Source organism: Aspergillus candidus (assembly GCF_002847045.1).
Source record: "Aspergillus candidus strain CBS 102.13 unplaced genomic scaffold BDW47scaffold_23, whole genome shotgun sequence".
Lineage (NCBI taxonomy): Eukaryota > Fungi > Ascomycota > Eurotiomycetes > Eurotiales > Aspergillaceae > Aspergillus > Aspergillus candidus.
This window is the reverse complement of record NW_020194028.1, coordinates 213796-237132: the sequence shown is the minus strand read 5'-3', so window position 1 is coordinate 237132 and position 23337 is coordinate 213796. Positions and strand designations below refer to the sequence as shown.

The 23337-nt window shown below is 51.5% G+C and overlaps 5 protein-coding genes across 5 annotated transcripts; 3 read left to right on the top strand and 2 right to left on the bottom strand.

Annotated features, from left to right (window-relative positions):
• Positions 1 to 1095: 1095 nt before the first annotated feature.
• Positions 1096 to 5507, top strand: BDW47DRAFT_32849 (uncharacterized protein). Its single transcript, XM_024818764.1, has 5 exons — positions 1096 to 1555; positions 2356 to 2617; positions 2716 to 3768; positions 4230 to 4955; positions 5221 to 5507. The coding sequence occupies exons 1-5, from the start codon at positions 1481 to 1483 to the stop codon at positions 5418 to 5420; spliced, it is 2316 nt and encodes a 771-aa protein (XP_024671941.1). The 5' UTR covers positions 1096 to 1480; the 3' UTR covers positions 5421 to 5507.
• Positions 5508 to 6973: 1466 nt separating this feature from the next.
• On the top strand, positions 6974 to 9469 carry bgt3 (putative cell wall glucanase). Its single transcript, XM_024818763.1, has 2 exons — positions 6974 to 8950; positions 9021 to 9469. Exons 1-2 carry the CDS (start codon positions 7164 to 7166, stop codon positions 9163 to 9165), a joined length of 1932 nt encoding a protein of 643 aa, XP_024671940.1. The 5' UTR covers positions 6974 to 7163; the 3' UTR covers positions 9166 to 9469.
• Positions 9470 to 9528: 59 nt separating this feature from the next.
• BDW47DRAFT_117689 (SRR1 family protein) lies at positions 9529 to 10456 on the bottom strand (the record flags this gene model as incomplete). Its single annotated transcript, XM_024815110.1, has 2 exons — positions 9529 to 9911; positions 10009 to 10456. The coding sequence occupies 2 exons, from the start codon at positions 10454 to 10456 to the stop codon at positions 9529 to 9531; spliced, it is 831 nt and encodes a 276-aa protein (XP_024671939.1).
• A 923-nt stretch (positions 10457 to 11379) lies between these two features.
• BDW47DRAFT_32793 (copper acquisition factor BIM1-like domain-containing protein) lies at positions 11380 to 12411 on the top strand. The gene is made up of 3 exons (XM_024818762.1): positions 11380 to 11695; positions 11751 to 12064; positions 12130 to 12411. Exons 1-3 carry the CDS (start codon positions 11485 to 11487, stop codon positions 12331 to 12333), a joined length of 729 nt encoding a protein of 242 aa, XP_024671938.1. The 5' UTR covers positions 11380 to 11484; the 3' UTR covers positions 12334 to 12411.
• Positions 12412 to 18404: 5993 nt separating this feature from the next.
• On the bottom strand, positions 18405 to 23337 carry BDW47DRAFT_106059 (uncharacterized protein). Its single transcript, XM_024812699.1, has 6 exons — positions 23226 to 23337; positions 22297 to 23161; positions 20450 to 22243; positions 19613 to 20328; positions 19323 to 19563; positions 18405 to 19147 (listed from the first exon to the last, which is right to left on the bottom strand). The coding sequence occupies exons 2-6, from the start codon at positions 23003 to 23005 to the stop codon at positions 18948 to 18950; spliced, it is 3660 nt and encodes a 1219-aa protein (XP_024671937.1). The 5' UTR covers positions 23006 to 23161; positions 23226 to 23337; the 3' UTR covers positions 18405 to 18947.

The window sequence follows — 23337 nt, the reverse complement described above, 5'->3', positions numbered from 1 at the left end:
GCCAACGACTCCGTCCATCACGGGCGGTTCTCTCCGAATCCTTTGTCCCAAGTCCCTCACACCTTTATTTCATCCTCCATTCTTGCTTTTATTACTGTATTATATTTATTTTATTATATTTATTTATTTCATTATTTTATTTATTTTCTACCCATTAATATTCCCTTTTATTATTCCTTTCTTTCTTATTTCATTTTCTTCTTTTCTCTCTTTTTCTTTTCTTCGCTTTCCTTTTCTTTTTCTTTATTATCTCTTCGTCTTTCTTTTATTTTTACCAAATCCTTTATTGCTTGAGGGTCACCCCGGCCATCTTTCATCATTAGCACTACCAAATTTAACCCTCTTCGATTTCTCTCGTTTGGGTTGATTCATTGTCTGTTCTTGATTTTGCCTCCCAATTGCAACACTCTGTGAACCCTTCGCGTTTCGTCTGAGTAGCATCAACCAATCTTGAACCACTGTCTTCTTAACCCCCCCCCTCCTCTTTTGACTTGATTGTCATCCACCGCATCGAGGATCTCATTGCTGGACTCGGTGATACAGAAAAGCCAGGTATGGTGGCTCCGAATCTTTTGAATTTCTCTTTGATCTATATCCCCCCCCCCTCGTCTTTCCTGTTCACGCACCTGCAGCCTGCAAAGAATCCCTCCCAGACATCGACCTTCTACTTGAATTCTCTGCTTTGCTTCTCTACTTCTCTACCTATCTGACTCCGCCGTCACATCCTTTTCACCTGCGTTCTGCATACATCCTGGCCAATATTACACCACGTTCCCGCAAAGTTACAAGCCCATTTTTTGATATCCCCACCCACCTCCAGGATTAAATTCCCCTGCCCCATTCGATCCCTGACCTCTTAGTGCGGCCCTTGTTGATTATTATTGTCATTATCTTCGTCATAATCGTCATTATCACTGCTTGTTTTGTGTTTTATCTATTTTTCCCTTTCTCCCTCTATGATCTTCCCTTTCTTGGGATCATCCTTTGATTCATTTCTTTAATCTGACTCGACGGATTAATTGATTCGATTGTTATCTGCTGTTTCCATTCAATGCTTCCCCCCTCCATCCCCCATCCGGCATAGTCCGTTCGGTGCCTTGGCTCGTCTGGACGGCCTGAATGATGGGTTTCTGTTGCAGCTAAATAACGACCCTGGACCCCTCCACATTACACTGGTTCTGGCATCACCGATTTTACCTACTTACAAGGCCCCATGGTCCAAAGATCCCCATCCCTTCCCTTCCATCGATCCCCGCAGAGCCAACGAGCCTTGAAATTCAGTCCGTACTGCCCTTTGTTTACATGCCATATCCCTCCCCCCCAGCCAAACTACCCCCGCCGTTTTTCTCTCCTACCATTCGATTCGCGTGGGACTTGGGTCTAATTACCTTGCCCTCAGATTGCAGTTTCCGGGGATTGAACCACAAATCAGAAGTAGTAAAAAGAAGGTTACTCGATCTCGTTGTACTCGAGGTCAGTCATGACCGGCATGGTTCAGACTGACCTAGCTCATCCCACGGCGCCCAAGTACAAGGACGAGCCAGTTGACGACACGGTAGGTGATGATTGTTGCTTTCTCTTCTATCCTTTTTCCTGGTTGTGTTCCTTTGACATTTATGGCTGTGGTTTTCTCCCTGTTTATGCTATATTCCCTCTGTTGCAATCTTGTGTATAGCTTTGTTTTCTGCGTGGTCTACCCAGTCATGTCTGCGATGGTACTGTGGACTCTCCCTATGGGATATAACTTGGACATCGTTTCGTCAATGAGTCCATCGTTATTCCCGACGCGTCTTTTCACCTTCTCCTCCTCCTTGTCTCCATGGCATCAATCGCGTCTGTTTGTCCTCGCAACAGTTGTCGCCATAGCCTCCAAGATTGATTGCGCGGCTTGAGACTCAACCGTGCTTCAATCAAAAGTGGTATGATGTCGTGGCGTCAGCCTTGACTTCTGGAATGGTCCCAGCTGCACCTGTCTCTACCCGTGTCAATCATTGCAGCCGGGCCCTTGGCACCGCCGTTGGGTAGTCTCTGGTGACCAGCGCCTTTGGAAAGTCCTTGGGATCCAAACTACCCAGAATCAAGTCTAAAACCTACGAGTACCTGACTGTCAGCTCGACGTTGGGATCGTTTGATACTTGAGGCACAGTACCCCCTTTGTTTTGGCATCATTACATGGCGACAACCCCTCAGACGAAGTCTACCTTGAGAATTTGCATTTGATATTACTTGCGCGCATCCTGCTGGGTGCACAGATCAATGCTTGCGAGCCTAGAAGACCTCACCTGTGGATTCTTCTCCTGCTAAATGGTGTTGCATGATCCTCTCAAATCAACTGCGCTGACTCGTCCTTTTTAGATCCGACACTCTGGGCACCCTGGCCCACACCATCTTCAATTGCAGCATCCTCGATCAGCAACCTTACTTCCACACCAGAAGCCTAGTTCTCCACATCAGTCGACTACGACAATCCCCCCTAATCCGTACGGACCGTCACACACAGTAGGCAACGGCGTCTTGCACAGCCAGTCTTCCTACGGACAGGCACCCCAGGACCCTTACTATACTTCTCACCAGCCGTACACGACGGCCAGTACGCCATCGCAATACCCTTCAAGCGGTAAGTAGCGCTCTAATTGTCTCCCCTCTCATAGTGTGGACTGTTGGGTCTCGTTCCCGCGCGATTTTCCGAGATGCGGTAGCTGATTGAAGAACCAGGCCCTCCGGAAATCATGGCGACCACCACCCAAATGCCGAGGCCATATCCGCCCATTTACCATACCCCCCAGTCCAGCTCCCCTGCGTCGGTGGCCTCCCAGACGCATGAACAACATAATCGCAATATCTACACGCAATCCCCTCAGATGCCATCCGGCATGTATGGATATCAGCATTATTCAACCGTGAACCCTGTACAGCCCTCGCCGTATCCGACGCACCCTTCCCCTCAGCATTCCCTGACCTCGCAGCCATTGATGATAGCCCACTCGACCGGGTCGCAGTTGCAGCATCAGTCTTCTCAGGCCCCGCCAGGCTCGATGAGCAGCCCGAATACGGCCACAGCTCAGCAGCCGACTCCGCCCCAAAGGGCTATCCTGCATCCTCCGTTGCCCGCGGCGACGGGCGGACCCCTGTCTGCGGGGAGCGCGCACCATCCCAGCTCGAATGTCGGCGCCAGTTCAAGCGCCGCACCCGGTCCCATCCCGGCCACGACACCCCTTGTCGTCCGGCAGGATAACAACGGCGTCCAGTGGATTGCCTTTGAATACTCCCGCGATCGGGTCAAGATGGAATACACTATCCGGTGCGACGTTGAGTCCGTCAATGTGGATAACCTCAACCAAGAATTCAAGACGGAAAACTGTGTCTATCCTCGCGCCTGTTGCAGCAAGGACCAATACCGGGGAAACCGGTTGGTCTACGAGACCGAGTGTAACGCGGTGGGCTGGGCTCTTGCGGATCTCAACCCGGCACTGAGGGGAAAGCGTGGCCTGATCCAACGAGCAGTCGATAGCTGGAGGAACAGCAACCAAGACCCCCGCCTCCGCAGCAGGCGTGTGAGACGGATGGCGAAAATGACCCGACGACAGGGAATGCCACAAAGCTCGTCCCACATGGCCAGCGCATCACCCGTCACCCCGAGTGTACCGGGCGTCAATCTGACGGCTGCCCCTGGTTCTCGCCCGAGCCTTGGTCCTCTGACCATGGGACCTCCGCAACTGCATCATCACCACGCCCAACCCGAAGGACATCCGAATGAGGAAGTAAGCGGTATGTTCCACCATATCTGATATATCCTGTTCTGCTGTTTTCCAAGTGGCTTTGTTTTGTTCCTATATATACGATTGTCTCATTTGTTGTGCCACATGACCGGTGGGAAGGACACATGGAGTGTTTGAGGGTGTTTTCTCTGCTTCTCTGGGGATTGTGGCATGGTGGATATCGTACAGGTGTATTTTTATGTGACCCGATGCGATTCCTGTCTTCTGTCTTTGTTTCTTAACCCATACCCAATTTTCTATCTTTGACTATTTACCTTTTTCCCTTCACATTCCTTCACTTTCATTCATTTTCCTTTCTTTCCTTTTCCCTTCTTCCTGTCCTTTTTCTTCTTTTGGCCTCAGATGCCTCAGATGCGACTGTCCATGCTTGTACCCCCTTACGCCTTCATTTCATCACGTACCCCTTGCAGCCCATGTAGGCTAATTCTTAATTTCTTGTCTATATTTTAGGTGCCGACTTGACGAATGGTGCCAATCGCCCCGCAACAATGGACAACCACGGGCCGGGACCCTCGCCCACCGACATCCGCACCGCGCAGGTGTTCCACGGCTACCCCGGATTCCCGCCCTCGTCAGCAATGGCCGGAGAGGCACGCGGCCCATCTATTCCACCTCTCATGCGCGATTCTGGAATCGGCAGCCTAGGCCGGCATCCAGCCGTGGCGACCTCGAGCAAAGCCGGCGAGATGATGAACATCGACGAGGAGGGGGACGACGACGAACGCAATCCCACCGAGGACGCTCTATTCGGCACCCTTCCGGACGGCAAGCGGCGGAAATTCATCCTGGTCGAAGACCCCCAGCGCGGCGGCCGTGTCCGCGTCAAGGTTATGCTGGACCAGGTCGACATGAATGAGATCCCCGACTCGTACCGCATGTCCAATTCGGTCTACCCCCGGTCATACTTCCCCGTGCAGATGAAGAACCCGCGTGGCCGCGTTGTTCCGGGAAAACGGTATCTTAAGGACGACACCATGACTGACGATGATGAGACCGCGACGGTGGGGCGCATCATGGCACCTGCCCCGCAGCTTGACGGCGAGGGCGAGATCGCGGTGCCTCGATTGACTCGTAGGCGACACCGTCAGGATGTAATGCTTAACGACTTGGGTTACCGAATGAGTTGGAGCCAGAGCCGGGTGTTTGCTGGCCGACCGTTGTTTCTGCAGCGATCTCGTAAGTGCTTTCCCTATCCCTTTTATTTTTTATATTTGATCGTCTGGCTTGCATATCCGTTTCTATATATTCATTCCTGTTTTGATATCATATTTTCTGTCTCTTGTCCTTTCCTTCCATTTGTTCCTATTTCATTTTCGAACTATGTGTCTGCCTGGCCCCCTTGCATGCATGCGGGTCGGAGACTTCACCCACGCAATCGGCCATCGCTCCCGGACACGCGGCCCGGAGCCCCTTGAATGCCATTACTAACCAATTCTCGCAGTTGATGCATACCGGAACAAGATGCGCAGCACGATGCTAGGAGCCGGCCAGGAGCCGACCTCCATCCCGCGCCACTTTGAGACTCGGGCGGGGAAGCGCCGATTCCTGGAGCACAGGAGACGACCAATGGCGCCCTCGGGCCGCGGCGGCATGCAGTCGCTGTCTGCTGCGCAGCGCAGCGCCGAGGAAGTGGAAGCTTGAGGTGGGGGGAGTTGATCTATCATATCACTTTGGGGATGATGCATCGTTGGCTAGCCCTACGTCGTCATCCCACCCCACCTTTTCTTTTCTTTCTTTTCCTTTTCTTCTTTTCCGACTTTTTCGACTTTTTGACATTTTTCTTTCTAGTCTTGGCCCTCGGTTCCCCGGGGTTAACTATTGGACTCTGATCCGAAGACGATGATTGCGAACGAGTCCGCTATGTAAAATACGATAATGAGCTATACCGCACGGCAGGACAGGGTCGCTAGGGCTTCGGGATTGGAGTTGGATGGGTATCGAGGTATACTTGGGTTTATTCTTCTTCTTTCTTTCTTTTTCTCTGGTTGATCTTCTATTTCCCTTTTGTTTGATGATTGTCTGTTGTTTTTCCGTTTGTTTCCTGCTGCTTCTGGTTTTCTTGATTGATTTGTGAAGTTTTATGATTGTGATGATTACGCTGGGATTCAAGGGAACGAGGCATGAATCATGATGGGACTTGGACTTTGGATTCGGGGGACAGGACAGGATTGTTGGGTTCTGGAATGGAATGACCGGATTGGAGTCCACTTGCGTTGTGCTCCTACTACCTCGTCGTTTAGTATTACCTACTATCCGTATATGAATTGATTTTGATTGTTTCATTTGACTGTGGCTTGATTTTGATTAACCCCGGACCCTTTTTTTTCAGTGTTGTTTTGAGACATCCGTATTAATTAATTCTGCTGACATGACGGAGTCATCTCTTTCCCCTCCATTCACGCGATTTCAACTGAGACATGGCAAGAATGAGTGGAATGGAGTCTAGTGCCACCGCGTGCGGTTCCCAGGACGGGATGGAACCAGACGGAAGCGGATGAAATAGACGGGTGTCAGGAATGTAGGATGAATTTAATATATTTATAGATTGACACAATCCGATTCAGCTGTCAGTACTCTGTCCGTACTGAGTACTCTGAGAACGTTGCCCGGGCACGGGACCTCGGGAAACCCAACCACCACGAAACTAAACATCACCGCTTGCAGTCAAGCCTACTTTAATCCTAGTCCGTCTTTCGTCCAGCCATTCTCTCGTCGCTTTCTTTCTCTTCCTTCTCTTTCTCTCTCTCCCTCTTACTCTTTCCTCTTTCTCCTCGACTGGCTCTTCTATCTCCTCGATACCCTCTCTTCCTCCCCGACATCATTCCTCGATTCTCGCCATCGCAAAGAATCTAAGATCGTCGACCGATCGACATCCATCCACCTAATTCAGACCCCCGATTGACCTCTCACTTACTCTGTACGTCGTCGCATACTGTCAGTTCCACTGCCCACTCTCCCCGTCCCTCCATCGCCGATCGGGTACATCCTCAGATCAAATCCAGAACGGTTCAAAACTGACTCTCCCGATCCAGCAGTGACCCGAGTCCCCATCGCCCCAAAGTCTGGGTCGCCCTCTGTGGAACCGCGGTTCGATACCCTCGGATTCAAACTCGAAAAGTGCACTTCCCCTGCTGTTTCAGATGATCCAGGGTCTGGGTTCCGTCGCTTCAGATTGATTGATTAATCACCTTCCCGCTTTTCTTTCTTTCTTTCTGTTTTTTTATACATATTCTTTTTTACCCCCATCTCGTTGAGCCGATTTATTTTTTTCGTTCCTTTTTTTTCTTCTCCACCGTTCAGCCTGCTACCACCGAACCGCCCGACTTTCCCCCCTTCGCGAGGGGCACTCGAGACCAACAGAGGCAGCCGAACTCACGCACCAGCATGTCCGGTGGTTACCGGGCTTTCAGCTACGAACAAGGCGATGACGGTCTGGGAGGAGCCGATCGGGGACAATATGCATCGCCGGAAACCCGACACCTGATGGGCGGTCAAGGCTTGTCGTCGGTGTCGGAACAAGGACAGCGGAATCTCGGGCCCTCGCAGTCGATGCGCACGAATTCGACCGCGACTCCGGGCATGGATAACCTGGGCCCCGCCGCGGTAGGTGGCGGCATTGGGGGAGTCGCTCTGGGCGTCGCTAACACCCATGACCGGCAGAGTGGCATCGATGCGATGAGAGAAACGGATGGCCCGATGCACCACATGCCCGCCGAACGGGAGTACCACGCCACCGGCGCCGACAACCCCTACATTCCCATGCCGCCGGATGGTCCCTACGCACACTCGAACGCCTTGCGCCCACCGCGGGAGACGTACGGACCGTCCGCGGCGCTGGGTGCCGTGGCGGGCGCTACGGCTGCCCATTCAATCCCTGCGTCCAATCCGTCGCAACCCAGCCTGACCGACAGCCCCTATCAAAACGTCGGCGCTTTCAACGGCGGTCCGTATCAGCGACAGTCTGCGTATAACTCCAACGAGTACCCCCTCGTCATCAACCCGGACGAGATCGTCGACGACGGCGATGACGGCTTCATCCCTCCGAATTCCAAGTCTGCCGGTTCCAAGGCGGCGGCGGTGGGGGCCGCGGCCGGCGGCGCGGCGGCGTACAATGCAGTTCCGGGCTCAGGCCTGGAGGCCGGCAACGAAAAGAGCCAGTGGATCAAGCCGAAGCCCAACGGGGGCAGTCGCAAGCGGGGCTGGATCGTGGGCATCATCCTGGCCTTCGTCATTGTCGGGGCCATCGTCGGCGGCGCGGTCGGCGGGACGCTGGGCAAGGGGCAGAAGGAGGAACCCTCCGGCATGTCCGCGTCGGATGACAACGAGACGAACGGCGATCTGGGCAAGGACTCGGACGAGATCCGCGAGCTGATGGACATGCCGGGCCTCGCCAAGGTGTTCCCGGGTATGGACTATACGCCGTGGGGGGTGCAGTACCCGCTGTGCGAGAAGTACCCGCCGTCGCAGAACAACGTCACGCGCGACATCGCCGTGCTCTCGCAGCTGACCAACACCGTCCGTCTCTACGGCACCGACTGCAACCAGACGGAGATGGTCCTGCACGCGATGGAGCGGCTGGAACTCAAGGACATGAAGCTCTGGCTGGGGGTGTGGATCGACGACAACAACAAGACCAACGACCGGCAGATCTCGTCGCTGTACAAAATCCTCGACAACACCGACGACAAGACCATCTTCAAGGGCGTCATCGTCGGCAACGAGGCGCTGTTCCGCGCGGGCCACGACATCAACAGCGCGCGCAGGAAGCTCATCGGTTACATGAACGACGTTCGGAAGCGCCTCAAGGAGGACGGGTTCGACCTACCCGTGGCCACGTCCGACCTGGGCGACAACTGGGAGAAGGACCTCGTCGAGGTGTCGGACATGGTCATGTCCAACGTCCACCCCTTCTTCGCGGGCGTCAAGGTCGACCTCGCCGCCAGCTGGACCTGGGATTTCTGGCAGAGCCACGACGTGGTCCTGACCAAGGGCACCAAGAAGAAGCAGGTGATCTCGGAAGTGGGTTGGCCCAGCGGCGGCGGCAACGACTGCGGAAAGGGGGCCAACTGCCCGGATGATACGTCGGGCTCGGTGGCTGGTATTGACCAGCTGAACCAGTTCATGTCGGATTGGGTGTGTCAGGCGATGGATAATGGGACTGATTATTTTTGGTACGTTCCCCTCTCTCCCTCTCTAGCATCACATCAACCCCATGAAGAAAGAAAGACTAACAGCACACAGGTTCGAAGCCTTCGACGAGCCCTGGAAAGTCCGGTTCAACAAAGGAAAGGAACAATGGGAAGACAAATGGGGTCTGATGGACCCGGGCCGCAAACTCAAGCCAGGCATCAAGATCCCAACCTGCGGCGGCAAGACCGTCGATTGATCCTTTTTTTTTCTCTTTTTTTCTTTTCCGTTTCCTTTTACGCTCCTTTTTACGAAGAGCACAGCGAGATGCTATGGGCTCCATTCGATGCATAATATCATGTTAACTTCTACCTTCCTTCATGTATGCTTGGTCGTCCTGTTTCCGGAGTTGGGTTGGGATTGTTATGTTACGGTGTGTATTCTATGACGCTGTTTCTCCCTGGTGTTTTGTGTTTGATATTGTTTGTTTATGGGTTGTATATATTTGGCTGGCGTGACTACCTAGGATTCACATGCATCTAGCGTAACTATTATGGAATATTCTCTATTACATGATGCTATATTATAGTATACAGATGGAAAACGGGGAAGAAAGGTAAACTCAGTAATAATAAACCCCCACCCCCCAAAACGCACTCTCCTGCTCTTCAAACAGAGGTAGCTTGACTCCTTGTCTGGTCTTCGCCTCTTTTTTTTCATTATCATCGCCACCATTATCATCATGACCATTACCATCATGACCAATATTCAAGTTCGAAAGAATCTCATCATCATCGCAAGAAGAAACAACGACCCCCGGCCCGCGCAACATCATATCTTTCAGATGCGCCCTCTCCGCCCCAGGACAAAACAGTAATGTGCGAGGACCGACTGACTCGAATGCGCGGGGGGATTCCACCACTGTTATGTTGAGCGAGGAGAACAGGGCTTTGTCGAGGGTGTTGAAGACAGGGTCTTGGGCGTAGATTGGTATTCTTTTTGTGTCTTCTTGGGTTTCTTACATTTGTTAGCTTACTGGTAGTCTGTATGGTTTGGTTGGATTGGAGGAAGGACAGAGAAGAGGAAGAGAAGGTAAGAGTACCAAAACACTCAATGATCCCCACCAGCGCAGCAAGCTGATACATCGATACCCGACGACGATCGACCCATCCGCCGCGGAGGAGGCCGCTTAGGCTACCTAGACCTATGCAGATTATTTCTGTGGGGAGCTGCTTATTGAGGTTGTCATTGCCGTCGTCGTCGTCGGGGTGGTTATGATGGGAAAAGATATTGCGGATTGTAGATCGGAGCGTTTGCGCCGTCGCGGAGAGGTCATATTTCTGCTTGTGGGTCGCGAATTGGGATTGAAGAATTGGGAGGGTGAGTTTCGGGGGGCTTTCGGCGGGGAGAAGTTCGTCTATCGTGTTGTTCTTATTAGAGGTGGAGGAGGAGTGGGCGGTGGTGGTGATGTGCGTCCAGCCGGAGGAGGGGTCGGAAATTTGGAGACGTTTGGTGTTGGTGGGGCGTTTTTTGCGGGATGTGTGTGGCATTTCTTTTTTTTTTTTTCTTGGCTGTTCTTTTGTTTCTTGATGTATGTGTATATATTGTTGGCAATTGGGGTCTTGTTGGATAGAGTGGTGATGGTGATGGTGATGTGTGGAGAGAAATGAAGAAAATCGCGATTAGATTGGATGGGCGATAAGATAGGGTCGGGTCAGGTGGTGATAGTGGTATCTTATCTCCCTCTCTCTTCTTTGGCTTCATCTACTTTTCTCTCTTCTCTTGCCTTGTCATCCATTCTTCCTCTATTCTATTCTCGTCTTGCTTCTGTAGTGGGATAAAATCAACCAATGATTGCTTTTAAGTCACAATGCAGTTTGTATCCCTAGAACCATGTCTATGAGGTTGATCTCTGCTCATAAGTATGAACAGGATGTATTCGAGTACACAAATCAAGACGTCAAGGATCCTAGCTACTAGGTACTACTCCTACCTTAGTACCTAATATACATCTGGAGGCTTCTTCCAACTACTGCAGGCCAATCACCACGCTCGTCACTTACGCGCCCAGAATCGACTACTGAGGTCTCCAAGGTGTGATAACTAGTTCGATCGGGCGCTTCCATCCACGAATCACAGCCCTCACTCGCCCGTCGAGGTGATGATACCTGCATGGCTGATGTGCAACCGGCCAATCCTCACCCCATGTCCATTCCCCTCTCTCCCCTTGTCAACCCCATCCCCGTTCCTAACTGGCCCATCCCCATGTCAACACCCTCAGCACGTCCATACCCGTCGACCAACCTGCGGGTGTGGTCACATCCCCTCTCGTACATCTTCACTCGCCCGCCACTCCACCCCGGCTAGTCCTGATGTGAGCGCCTGCTGCATGAACGGCTCCCCTACCAGCCGCCTTCCCTCAAAAAGTCTTGTCCTTCCCGTCTGTCCTCGTCGCTGCTGAAGCTTGTTTCGCGATGATCAATCCGTGCTGTGTCTGGTTGACCGCAGAGACTTGACTGGTGCGATTGCTCGACTTTGCTCGGTTCGCTGTTCCATCCTTCTCTTCCTTCCTTCCACCATGAGTTCCTTTTCCGTCTCGCACTGGGTGGCTGTCCTCTTGTTGTGTTTGGGATGGACAAACGCCCACAGTGTCATCGTCTACCCGGGTTATCGAGGGAATAACCTGCACACCAACGGCACCATCGAGGCCGCTGACGGTTTGGGTGTCGCCTACAACACCAAGAATGACACCTACATGTATCCCTACGGGATGCAGTGGATCTATCCATGTACGAGACATTACCTCCAGAACACTTTAACCCGACTCCATACTAACTCCTCCAGGCGGCGGCATGCCCACCTCGCAAAACCGCACCAAATGGCCCGTCGGCGGCGGTGCCATCTCCCTCCAGCCCGGCTGGTTCCAGGGCCACGCCACAGCCTTTATCTACATCAACCTCGGCATGGGCGGGACTCCCCCGAACATGAGCCACCCGATGGTCCCGCCGTTCCAGATCGTGGGGCCCACCAACGACCCCTACCCAGGCACCATCTGTCTGCCGCAGGTTCTGCTCCCTGAGGGAGTATCTCCCAAAGTGGGCGACCTTGCCACGATCCAGGTGATCGAGACTGCCAAACACGGCGCTGCCCTATATAATGTATTTCCCCCTTTCTCTTCTTATCGCTACTTCAATCCAAGACAGCTAATCCGAAATGCGAATAGTGCGCCGATATCGAATTCGCCGAACCAGAGGACGTCGCAGAAGTCACCCGCGACAACTGCTTCAACTCCAGCGCCATCTCCTTCGAAAGTGTCTTCACATCCACCTCGCTGAAATCAGCCGCGCAGCCGCGCAGCGCGATAACAACGCCTATGGCATACGTGATTCCGTTCGTGGTGGGCGTTGCGGCTTGGATGACGTTGTAGTTTGTTTTTTTGTTTTTTTCTCTTTCGCCCTAAAGCATGCATAACCTGTCATATCATATCATACCCATATAGTATTGTCTTTCCTTTTTAACACTTTATCACTGACTGTCAGCCTGACAAGTGGGACTGTTCTTTATTGGCGTTACGGTAATTATCTATCTACTATCTACCACTCGATGAGTGTTGATGTGGTGTCGCTCGATCACATACATATACATGACAAATATAAAGTTCGAAGTATCGCAGGCCGGGAATCTAATTGCTTTCTTCCGGTGTCAGAGTCTACTACCTACTTCTGTCTTGCGTTGCACAGAGTACTGTACTGTTTGAGTATCTAGCGATACAGTTTATAGCCTACTACTCATACTACTACGCCGGCAAGTTTAGCGACTCTCCAAGTACGCGTCCCTACCACTCAAAGGGCTGCCCATGACGCGTTGATTTGACCAACATCAAGGAAGAAGCCACTTGTAAAGTAGATTTGAGATGCAGATCGACGTGGTCTTGCACCTGGTACTAAAGCCATACGAAAACTGGCTAGTGTTTTAGCTGACAAGCGGTTACAAAGTGCTCAGTCGTCCTCCTTTGCTGAACACCATGAATCTATCTAATCAAGCCTTTCAAGACAATATGTTTACCTAGAGGTAGGTAGGTACCAACGGGGTCAATTTGAGTATCCTGTGGTCATTGATAATTATTTCAAACTGGACAGATATTTATGATTGAAAAGTACGGAATTCAGGGTGATGATATGTACAATTTTGTTCGGACTGGGTTCCAGTGGGACTAATGTCAACCTGCAAGGTAAGTAGGTATGTCTTTAGTCCTGTAAATTAAGGGGGTTTTCTCATATATTCCAATATATGATTCTTTCTGGTCAAATGCATCATGAAATATAGTATAAGGATATGCAAATAGCTCAAGTGCTGCTACAAGTGGGACAAAAACAAAACAACAATGAGTTATCGGTGCAACTGCTTGGTGAAGTCTGACAAGCATATAAAACAGCCAAATGAGGATATATACCGACTGCGTGTTGTCATATAACAGCGGAGATCAAGGTAAATGTCAAGAATAATGAGATGTTTCTGCTTTAAATTCCTCCTCAGTCGTCTCGTCTGCATCAATTGCCTGCTTTAGATCATTAAAACAAGCCTATAGTTACTGGATCCAAGTCTATATACGGGTCGGGGCGAACCATATCGACGATAGCGAACTTTCTTCAGATTTCTACTCTTATTCGGCCTACAACTTTTGTGAACGCTGGTACGGCTTTTCTTCTGTGGGTTCATCTTATACGAACATGGGAAAGTCCTAGACAGGGTGCATTTTCAACAAGGGCCAACTGAACCGAAGGATATAGGGAAGTATGGGGCAACCACGGAAAAGCCCCCCCCCCCGCAATCTCCCTGGTGCTCTACACGTAAGGTGCAGGGTTGGACACATATAAAATGTCTGTCTAATGATGCTTGAAATTATGCTAATCTCAATTAAATTTCAAGACCCTTTCTCGCGCTGGTTTTGATGGTTGAAGGGTTCAGAAATGGAGAGAGTTGGTGAGGGTTACTAGGTTGAATGATGGATCGCATCATGAGAATACTCCCTCATTCCCCATTCCCGATTGAAGATAACAGGACAGCACATACATTATGTATAATGTATCATGCTGCGACTCCGAAATGAATGCCTCGTGAGAAGAACTACGTGGCACCAGAACTTGCTGTTCTTGGCCAGTATTCGAGCACGAGACCATATAGATCATGAGCAAAATAGCTCACCTGCATCATTTTGCTACAGAAAGGACAAATCAACCTAGAGAGGTGTAGACCGGAGTATTGGTCCTGTCACTTATGCAGGTGGCAGGGTGCAATTTAGATCAGCCATTGGAGTCTGGACCTTGGGAAGATATCTACTCCGTAGACACGCTTTGCAAATGCAACCTAGCGTGACGTGGTGCGATACGACACAAGTCTATAAAATAGATCATGACAGCTCTGAATGATCTGGTACTGCTACCCTGCCACCGACTCCAGCTACCGACGATCCGGGACGCAACCCTAAGGGGTGTCCCTGTCCGCATCCGTCAGGTTGCTGAGCTATCATGATGTAATTGTACTTCATCTTCGTCTGTTTTGTCGAAAGACAAGGGTTAGTTCTTGAATGAATTCTACTAATCTTTCTTCTCCTTTTCGAGGTCTCGTCCTTACCGAGTCAATCTGTTTTTGTTCGGTTCAATGATCCTTACAGTTGACGTGAAGAGATCCAAGTGCTGTGCAGTATCCACTACGGAAGCTCCCGGGAGTGTCCGCGATGGATCTAACATACACATCACCTGCGGGCTGCCAACCTGGATCTAGAATGTAGGCCTACCCAGTTGGGAAAGATTGGGCCAGTCTATTCCGTCTCCTTCCGTGACCGATGAAAAAGACCCCCCACCCCTGGGCTTTGAAAAGCCCAGGTATTAGTGGCAGTGGTAGTGTTAGCATCAGAAATCAGAATGTCAGTGACACGAGACTTCACTTACCAGCGATACTCGGATGCAATCTCCTATACCATCCTAGCGAGTGACTTGACACTCACTGCCGATTTGATTGATCCTACAAAGAATTGTTACATCTTCGCCGATACCCTTACATTTGATGAAGGGAAAGGAAAATTGATCTTCCCCGGCCACAGTCTCGATATCTATTGCCGACACCTGGTCACAAATGGCATACAGATCAGTACTCGGCCCCCAGACTCGAAGAAGGATGCCCCGCCGAAAAAGCCCCCGATCAGCGGTGATCCACAGGTGAACCATGGGAATGTGGATGGGCAAAATGGGGACCCGATCGCCAAAGAGGACTTTGGTGGCCACGGAGGAAATGTTACGTTTGTGACTGGCAGCATTGAGGGTGAATTGCTCATAGACGCATCGGGTGCAAACGGACGCAATGGCCAGGGGGGTGGGGATGCCGCAGCGGGAGCATCTGGCGCTGATGGCCTGAGTGATGGTAGGTCAGGCCGGCGTGATACTCTTATTTTCCGAGGGACACCGGGGAAGGACGGCTCAAGAGGAGGAAATGGGGGCAATGGCGGGAGACCGGGGAATGGAGGCAACGCAGGCATTGTGACTACACGCAGTGTCGTTGCGCCTGAGCACTGGAAGTTCACTCAAATGGGAGGGCTCGCTGGTGAGCCAGGAGCTCCTGGCGCTGGAGCTGCTGGTGGGAAAGGGGGACGTGGAGGAGGGATATACGAATGGAAGGAACTTCTTTTCCCTGGTTCGGGGGTATTTCAGTGGAGATACACGGGAAAAACATATAGCAACGGGAAAGACGGAAGAAATGGCCATTCTGGCCAGCGTGTCTATGGCGAAAATGGGAGAAAGATCGAAGGTACTACGCCTATTAATATCAAGGATATCCAAGCGGCATTCCCGCCTCATCCCGAGCTGATTCTTCAACTTCAGTTGATGATGCAAGCCGTCAAGATACGCTACCTTGACCACGAATTTGAGCCGGCCAAGAATATCCTCGCGTGGATATTCGGCTTGACAGCGGACCGGAAGAATGCCAAGTGGGACGGTTTGCACCAGCAAGCGGCCACCTATCTGTCACGGATTGTACGGGGACTCGACTTTTTTGGCAATGCGGCCAACTTTGTCCCTACTGCATCTTTTGCCCTGTATTGTTCTTCTGTCACGCAGATGTTGACGCTGGGGACAACGATACAGATTGTGCTCGATACTTATACCCAATATTTAGGGGAACAGGAAAAAGGGTATAACGGGTTCGCCAATGCCTTCAGCGCAGGATCGAAGGCCATCCAAACCTACAAAGACACTATCACAGCCAAAATTGAGCAGCGGAAGAGACTGTGGGACGAATGCGCCACCCTGGATTCGCAAGTCGTCGCGGCTCGGGGCAAGTTGTTGGGTGCTGAGTCGAAGTTCAAGAACGCGGTCGAGCGGAAGGAACGGTGTATGAAGTTCGAAGCGGCTATAAGCCTTGTTGCTTCGCTGGCACCACTCCCGGCAAATATGGTGGGTCTCTTACAGAATATCAAGCAAGCAGGCTTCAATGGTGCGGGCATCGCGTTCGCCGGCCAATTACCTTCGGACGCCTTGGGTCTCGTGAAGACTATCAATATCCTTACACACGATTTGTCTAATGCGGCAGAGGAGTGGTCCAAAACCGAGAAGTTACTGGAGTCCGACGGCCAGGATTCTGCGAAGCTGGCCGCCGATGTGGCCGCAGTCGATCAGCATCTCAATGAGTACTCGGACATACCCGAAGCCCAGGCTTACAGAACCGTCATACGAAGCTATGTCGAAATCTGCAAGGCACGGAACATGAAAGTCCTTCAGTGTGCTAGAATAGATGAGGATATGATGGAATTGAACGGCAAAATCGGTCAAACGCAAGCGCAGCTCGATGAGCTCAAGAGCGCAGCGAGCGGCAAGATAGATCCAACATGCGCACCCTATCGAACCTTCCTCCTGGGGTTGTACCACAACTACAAAGATACCCTCATTGATAAGCTCTTTTATGAGGCTATGGCCTATCGATACCGCACATTGGAGGACTACAACCCAATTCTCCAGAGTGGACACAGTCTGGCCGAACTGAACGATATGCAGACTAAGATCCTCCACGCAGCACTCGATCATGAAAATAAAACCAGTTCAATTGAACAGCCGTTCGATAAATTGGTGACACATCCCAAGAAGAATGCAACTGATGACTCCTTCACCACGTTTCAGAAAGGTGGAGATCTCATCTTCCACATCCCCCTTGATGAGCAATGCTTCCAGGGGCTGGCACAGCTCCAGCTAACGAAATTCGCTGTCTCCCTGCCTGGTGTGCGGTTTAATTCGGACCTCAAGGAGATTAATGTGAGGTTGAAATGCTACGGAGATTGCAGGGTGGTACACCCAAGGTCTCCCACTACTGTCCTCGAATTCACGCACAACCCTATCATCGGGGCATACAAGTATGAAGTGGCCACGGATGCGAATGGCAATACAACGGAGAAGCACATTTCGGGCGGCATGTTGGTGGATTTCGACGAGTCAGTCCAGAAATCGATATCCTTGAGTCCATTTTGCACTTGGACTTTGAGCCTTCCGCGGAAATTCAATGCCGGGGTGGATGTCTCCCAGGTTCAAGATGTGCTTCTGTTTTTCGGTGGTAAAGGGATACCTTTACCAGGCAAGGGCAAGGGCAAGTTCTCATGGAGTCATCAACAAAATGTCACAAGATAAGACGACATGTCATGGAGGATGAATGTGCAGGTGAAGGATTGTAGGAAAGTGGAGTATTGATCGGTGGTCAGCATCTGTGATCTGCGGTCAGTGGATATATACATGTTTCACTCGAACAAGATGTTTTGACCTCTTTTTGCAGAGGTAACAGCGTGAATCTCACTGGACTACGCACTGGGCGCACGATCCACTAGCCATGGTGCCTAGTAGGCCACTTGGAGAATCATCTCTCACACGGCACTGAAACTGCAAGATATACAGGACAGACACCCTGGATTCTATTCTCGATGATTATTACAGATGAGTATCATGACTGTAGGGATTGAAAATACCAAGTCTGTGTTATAGACAGGTAGAAATCAAGTTTCGACCACACACCCTGTCTGTGATCTCTTAAAACAAATGGCGAAGATGACGGAAACCCATTCCATGCCCGTTTCTATTCCATGTCAACTACGTAGAAAACTGTTCGATGACTTATTCCGGGGAAGTCGAGCCAGATTTCAGGGGTGCAATGTTGTCGGAAGACTAACTTGTCAACTACCTACTTATGCGTCAAAGACCGGCCTGTAGATAGATGGACGATGGGGGTCGAGGAAACCTTCGAGTCTTACCAAGTCAACTGACATGTTGGCCCTTTGCGGTTATGACTTTTGCCTTGTTTGTATTAGTATTGAGAAGGCAGTGAAATGGTTTATTGTCAGACACTTATGGTACGACATATCGTGGTTCATCTGACCGATGATTAGATACTATTTTAAAAACGTCATTTCCGACAGTTTGATACCAGTAAAACATATAGTCATATGTGGAAAAGAATATAATCATTCGCTATGCTATGTATAGAATTCTAGCCCAGTGTCTTACTGACGATCGACCCTCGATCCGTCATATGCCCAATTCATCAGGCAACTGGCTGGGCACCTGTCCAGCTGTCGAATTTATAGCGCAATCAGCTTGCGTCCACTTCTCAAGAGGCGGATAGACAATGTTCTCTGCCAACTGCATGTTTTTTTCTTGTTTTTGTCTCTTTCTGGCAGAATAAATGGGTGCAGTTCCCTGGGAGGAAAATGAAGGATAAGAAATGAAAAACCAAAACACTGTACTTGCTAATCCATATGCAGAAGAGAGCGTGTGATGCGAGTAGATATGCGGGTATCAAAAAATGCTGAAGGAAAACTGGAGGATAGCTGCTACGGCCAAGGCCAAAATGTCATGCATGAGTGAGCCATTGGCGAGATAGCTCTTGTGCTTCGCCGGCTGTGGATCGGCGGTTTTCGGATAACTCTTCGGCCGCTCACCTTGATAAGAGATGGCATCCCCTATCGAGCTGCCGAGTCGGTTGTGGCCCAGATAGAAGAGGGAACAGTTACAAAGGCAGGATCCGAGAGGGGTCTTGAAGAAAGCGTCTACGGTATGCGGCAATCTCCTTGGCCACAGTGTTAAAGTCTTTCACCTTGTCGCGTCGCATGTCGTTGATGATCTGTTTCAAACCAGCGATGTAGTTGTCTTTTTCTTCGGATGTCTTGCCCTCTCGGAGCGATCCCATTTGAACAAGGACTTTGTCTTCTGCTCGAGTTAACATGCCTGTCTGTCAGCATCCACACAATGCACATGGCAGCAGAAAAGGCCTCGGGGAAGGGTCAAGCAGATGGAGATAGTGGTAATCAGGAAAGAAAAAAGGCACAGGATAAATCAAATGACGGGAGTGGTTCTGCGGGATATCTTGAATTTGTCGACGCACCGCTCAGAGACATGTCCCGAAAATGTTGGTATTCACAGGAGTGGTCGTTGCAGACGCCCCCTGCAGCCTCGAACGGACAAAGACACTTCATGGGGTCAATGTTGTGGCTATACGTTAGGGACCGAAAACCCTCCGAGACCTCATCATCGTACTTGGGATGATACCGATAGGTCTTGAAGTTCTTTAGCGCACTCTGGTACGGAGTAAATTTACTTTCCGTACGTTCAGGTTGCCCCTTGTTCTAAACCACGAGTTAGCATGGTCCTGATGGGAACCGAGAACTATCGTACATCATCTAGAAGGCCAACCTGCGTATGGTATCTGGGGCGTTGGACTTCCAATCCCTGGTCCTTTCCAGTCAGCACATCATCAGGTTTCTGCAACTGATTGTTTGGAGACCGAGACCCCTCATTGAGCTCGACGGGGCCAGGAGAGGGAGGATCAAGTGGAGGAGTGTAGACAGAGCCAGCAGGGCTGTCATTTCCCTCTGGCTCTGGAGGCTCATAGGCCTCTGACACCGAGGATTCGCGAGAAGACTGGTCTCGGGAGATACTAGCGACCTGCTCAGTAGCGTCGGCGGCCATGTCGGCTGCAGTCTGGTCGACTGCTAGCGGCGGACGTTCCGGAAGAGGATGGGGCCCTTCCGTTTTGGCTGGATCATTGCTATCCTGATCCTCACTCATTTGACCAGGAGCAACTGAGAGGGATGGGGTCCGTTGACGAGGTTCTTCGGGGTCAGGGCTGCCCGAGCTCTCGTCAGAACTGCCATTGGATTCGTCCATAGCGGATCCCGTAGATTCGGATGAAGAAATGGGCGAAGATTCCCGATTAGAGTTCGCGGGGCCTATCGCGGTCTCTATTTGTTCACACACAATCGGTTCAGGGCCAGTGGAGGTCAGCTGTTCTTGAAAAGAAGCCATTTCGGCAGCAGACCCTGCTCCGGGACTCCCGAGTCTGTCCCGAATCGTGACTGCATCTCCGCCTAACGCATGCTCGGAAGTAGGGACTATAAATCGGAGTGTATACCAAGTAAGTTTCAGATCACGCGTCCAACTCAACATTGATCTCGACCGTTTCGAGTGTTGATGAAAGAAAAAAAAAAAATGAAAAAACAAGGATGAGCATACCTTCATCTGTTTCCTGGGCGCCGTTCTCGGCCGGCGGGCTACGTAGCTTGGCTTCAACTCCTTCAAAGGATGTTCCATGCAGTTCCAGATCTAGTTGGTGCAGTTCCTCGAGTAGGTGCTCTCGCCCCTCCCTGCCTTTCGCTATCTCGGAGAGGATACTTGCTTCCTGCTCACGGAAATCCGCTAATCTTGCCTCAGTTCTTTGTATTTCGGCATCTAAGGCCGGGATACCCGATTCTAGTTCCTTTCTCCGCAAAAGTTTGGCCCGCACATCGTCTGGTCCGTCCACACTTCGGGGGGCAACTCCCTGAGGAAGTGACGAGGATGAATGGTGGAGGGCCAGCGAAGTCGGTATAGATTTAGCTCCGTTCTCCGCGGCGATGGGTTCAGGCGATCGCGAAGCGGGGGAGTCTAAGGCGTATGGTGATTGGGTACGGCTCGCGGCGAGCTTGGCTTTGTTGCGTTTTTCAAGCTCGGCTATCCGCCGATGCATGGCCTGAATCTCAAGGTCTTTCTTGCGGAGCTGTTCCGTATCGCTATTCGACGCGTATTGGGGTGTCGCTGACGCAGACAGCCCCTGGGTCGACGACAAGTCGGTGGCTGGAAACGTCCTTACGGAGTTCTCGTGGTTTCGGATCAAAGAGTCGATATTCATAGCACCCGCGTCATCATCGTAGAATTCATCATCGTCGCTGATGTCAATGATGAGTCTTTCATCCGGGGGGATATAATTGGTCCCGTTGCTGAAAGTCTTCTTGGGGACGGGAATAGGCTCGTCAAAGTCCGACGCCCGGGGACGCTTTCGTTGGGTTGCCCGGGGTTGCTGCGTTGGATCAACCGTCAGTGTCTGGACCGATGTAGGAGGAGGCTCGGGTGAGGCCTCTTCTGTGTCTGCCATAAAAAGTCCAGGTATACGAGATCCAGCGGTGGAGTCCGGATCAGGGGGGCGTTCCGGGAGAGGATGCTGTATCGTCGCAGGGTTCGAAGGGGGTAGCGGCTCTTCATCGCTTGCCTGGGCAGCTGGTCCCGATCTATCTATGGAAACCGATTCCGGTTGCGACTTTTGTTGATTCCTCATCAGGCCTTGCTTTTTGAGGAGCTCAATGCGTTGCCGTGCCAGCTCGGTCTGTGCCTTGCTCTTCTCCTTTGTACGCACTTCCTTTTCCTGGGTCGACGTCGCAAGAGAAGGGGCGGCTTTGGCGGGATCCTCCACCGTGGCAGAGCCTTCGCTTGATGGCTCATCCTTGGCAGACTCGACCTGCACCGACGGTGGTGCCGCGGAAGGTCGAGCAGCTTTGGCGGCAAGCATGCGCGCAATCAACTCCTTTCTTTCCATCGGCTTGGAAGGGGCGACCTGAGAAGCAACAGGTGCTCCCGTGGTAGCATCGGACTCAACATTATTGGATCGATGGTTGTCCAAGGGCTTTTGAGAAACGGACTTGCTGTTATCGGAGCTTATAGACGAACGGGTGGATTCTGAGCGAACAGCAGTGGCGGGTTGCGGCGTGGGTACTTTGATGCCCACTTCTTCGTATAGTTGTCTCAGAAGTGCGGGATTGATGCCTTCCCCAGCAAGCTCACCATAGCGAATGTTGTGCGGCGCTAAACTAAGGAGGGCACCTTTTGCTTGGATGCGGAGTTGTGCTGAAGACTTGGAGTGGTTAGACAGCGGTTGTGGTTCCCTTGTGGCATCGTTTTCCTTGGGAGCCGACGGCGCGAGCGAGTTCAATGTTTCCGAGTTTATATTCCCACCAGGGACGAACGCCTCGGTCACCGACATCGGGGGGTTATATGCTGTAAGGTGTTAGTTGAGAGGACATGCATTGTAATAATGGGGGTGTAAATACGGGATCCACTGGCTCGGCTAGATGAATGAGGGTCAGGTGAAGCTTCGCCTTCTTCCAGGTCCGAGTACCGTGACTTTGAACGTCGTCGTCGGGTTTGCATTTGAGGAGGACGCGTTTCCGCGCCCAGACCATTTACCGGCCCCGGCTGTTTCCCACAAGGCCTAGGGGAACTTTGGGGCCAGCCTCCTTCCCTATCGGTCAGTTCGCCCTCTTCACGGTCAGGATCATGTTGAGCTGGCGACGTGAAGGTGGCGGGAATATCCACCATGTTCGCAGGTATTGAGTTCGCCTGTGACTGGATATCTCCCGTCAGAGGCCGACTCGGTGGTGCATTCATCGGCGCGTGCGGTATAGGTAGAGAGTAGTTCATGGGTGGCATTTGCATCGAAGGAAGCGGAGAAGGAAACTGCGGAGGTGTAAAGGGATTCAGAAACGGGAATGGTGGTGGTGGTAAGGCCGCTCCAGAACCTGGGGCTCCCAGTCCTGGGAGACGCGAGTTTGCGTTGAACTGCGTTTCATTATGCTCCCGAGGTTGATTGGAGCTGTCCCGTGACGGATGCGGCGCGAGCGATAGGTTCGGAGCATAAGGGAAATTCTGCGGTAAAAAAGGAGGCAATGCAGCCGATGGAAAGGGATTTGAGGGAGGTGGCCACGGGTGTGTGTAATGACTGACATCGCCATACGACGGTGTCGGTGGTTGATTAGACATTGTTCGGTGCGAGGTTAATGCGGTGAAAACTAGGCGAAATCCAATGATGATAAGGTCTGATTCTTCCTCTGCAAGTAAGTGACTAGCTCCATCAAGGTACAACGCGTTTAAGCATCGCACATCATCCAGCTGGTGCAGTACTCCTGGAGAGCAAATCTGCGTATGCGGATCAGCAAGGAGCAGGATCGAACGCAGGTGAGGATGCCTGCAGGGTCCAGACCTTTGGAATATAGACACTTGCGTGAAGTGAAGCTTGTCTCAGGCAAGACCAGTGAGTAGAGAGTGGAATGAACCAAAGGATGTTGGACGGGCAAGAGCGATCGCGATGGAAA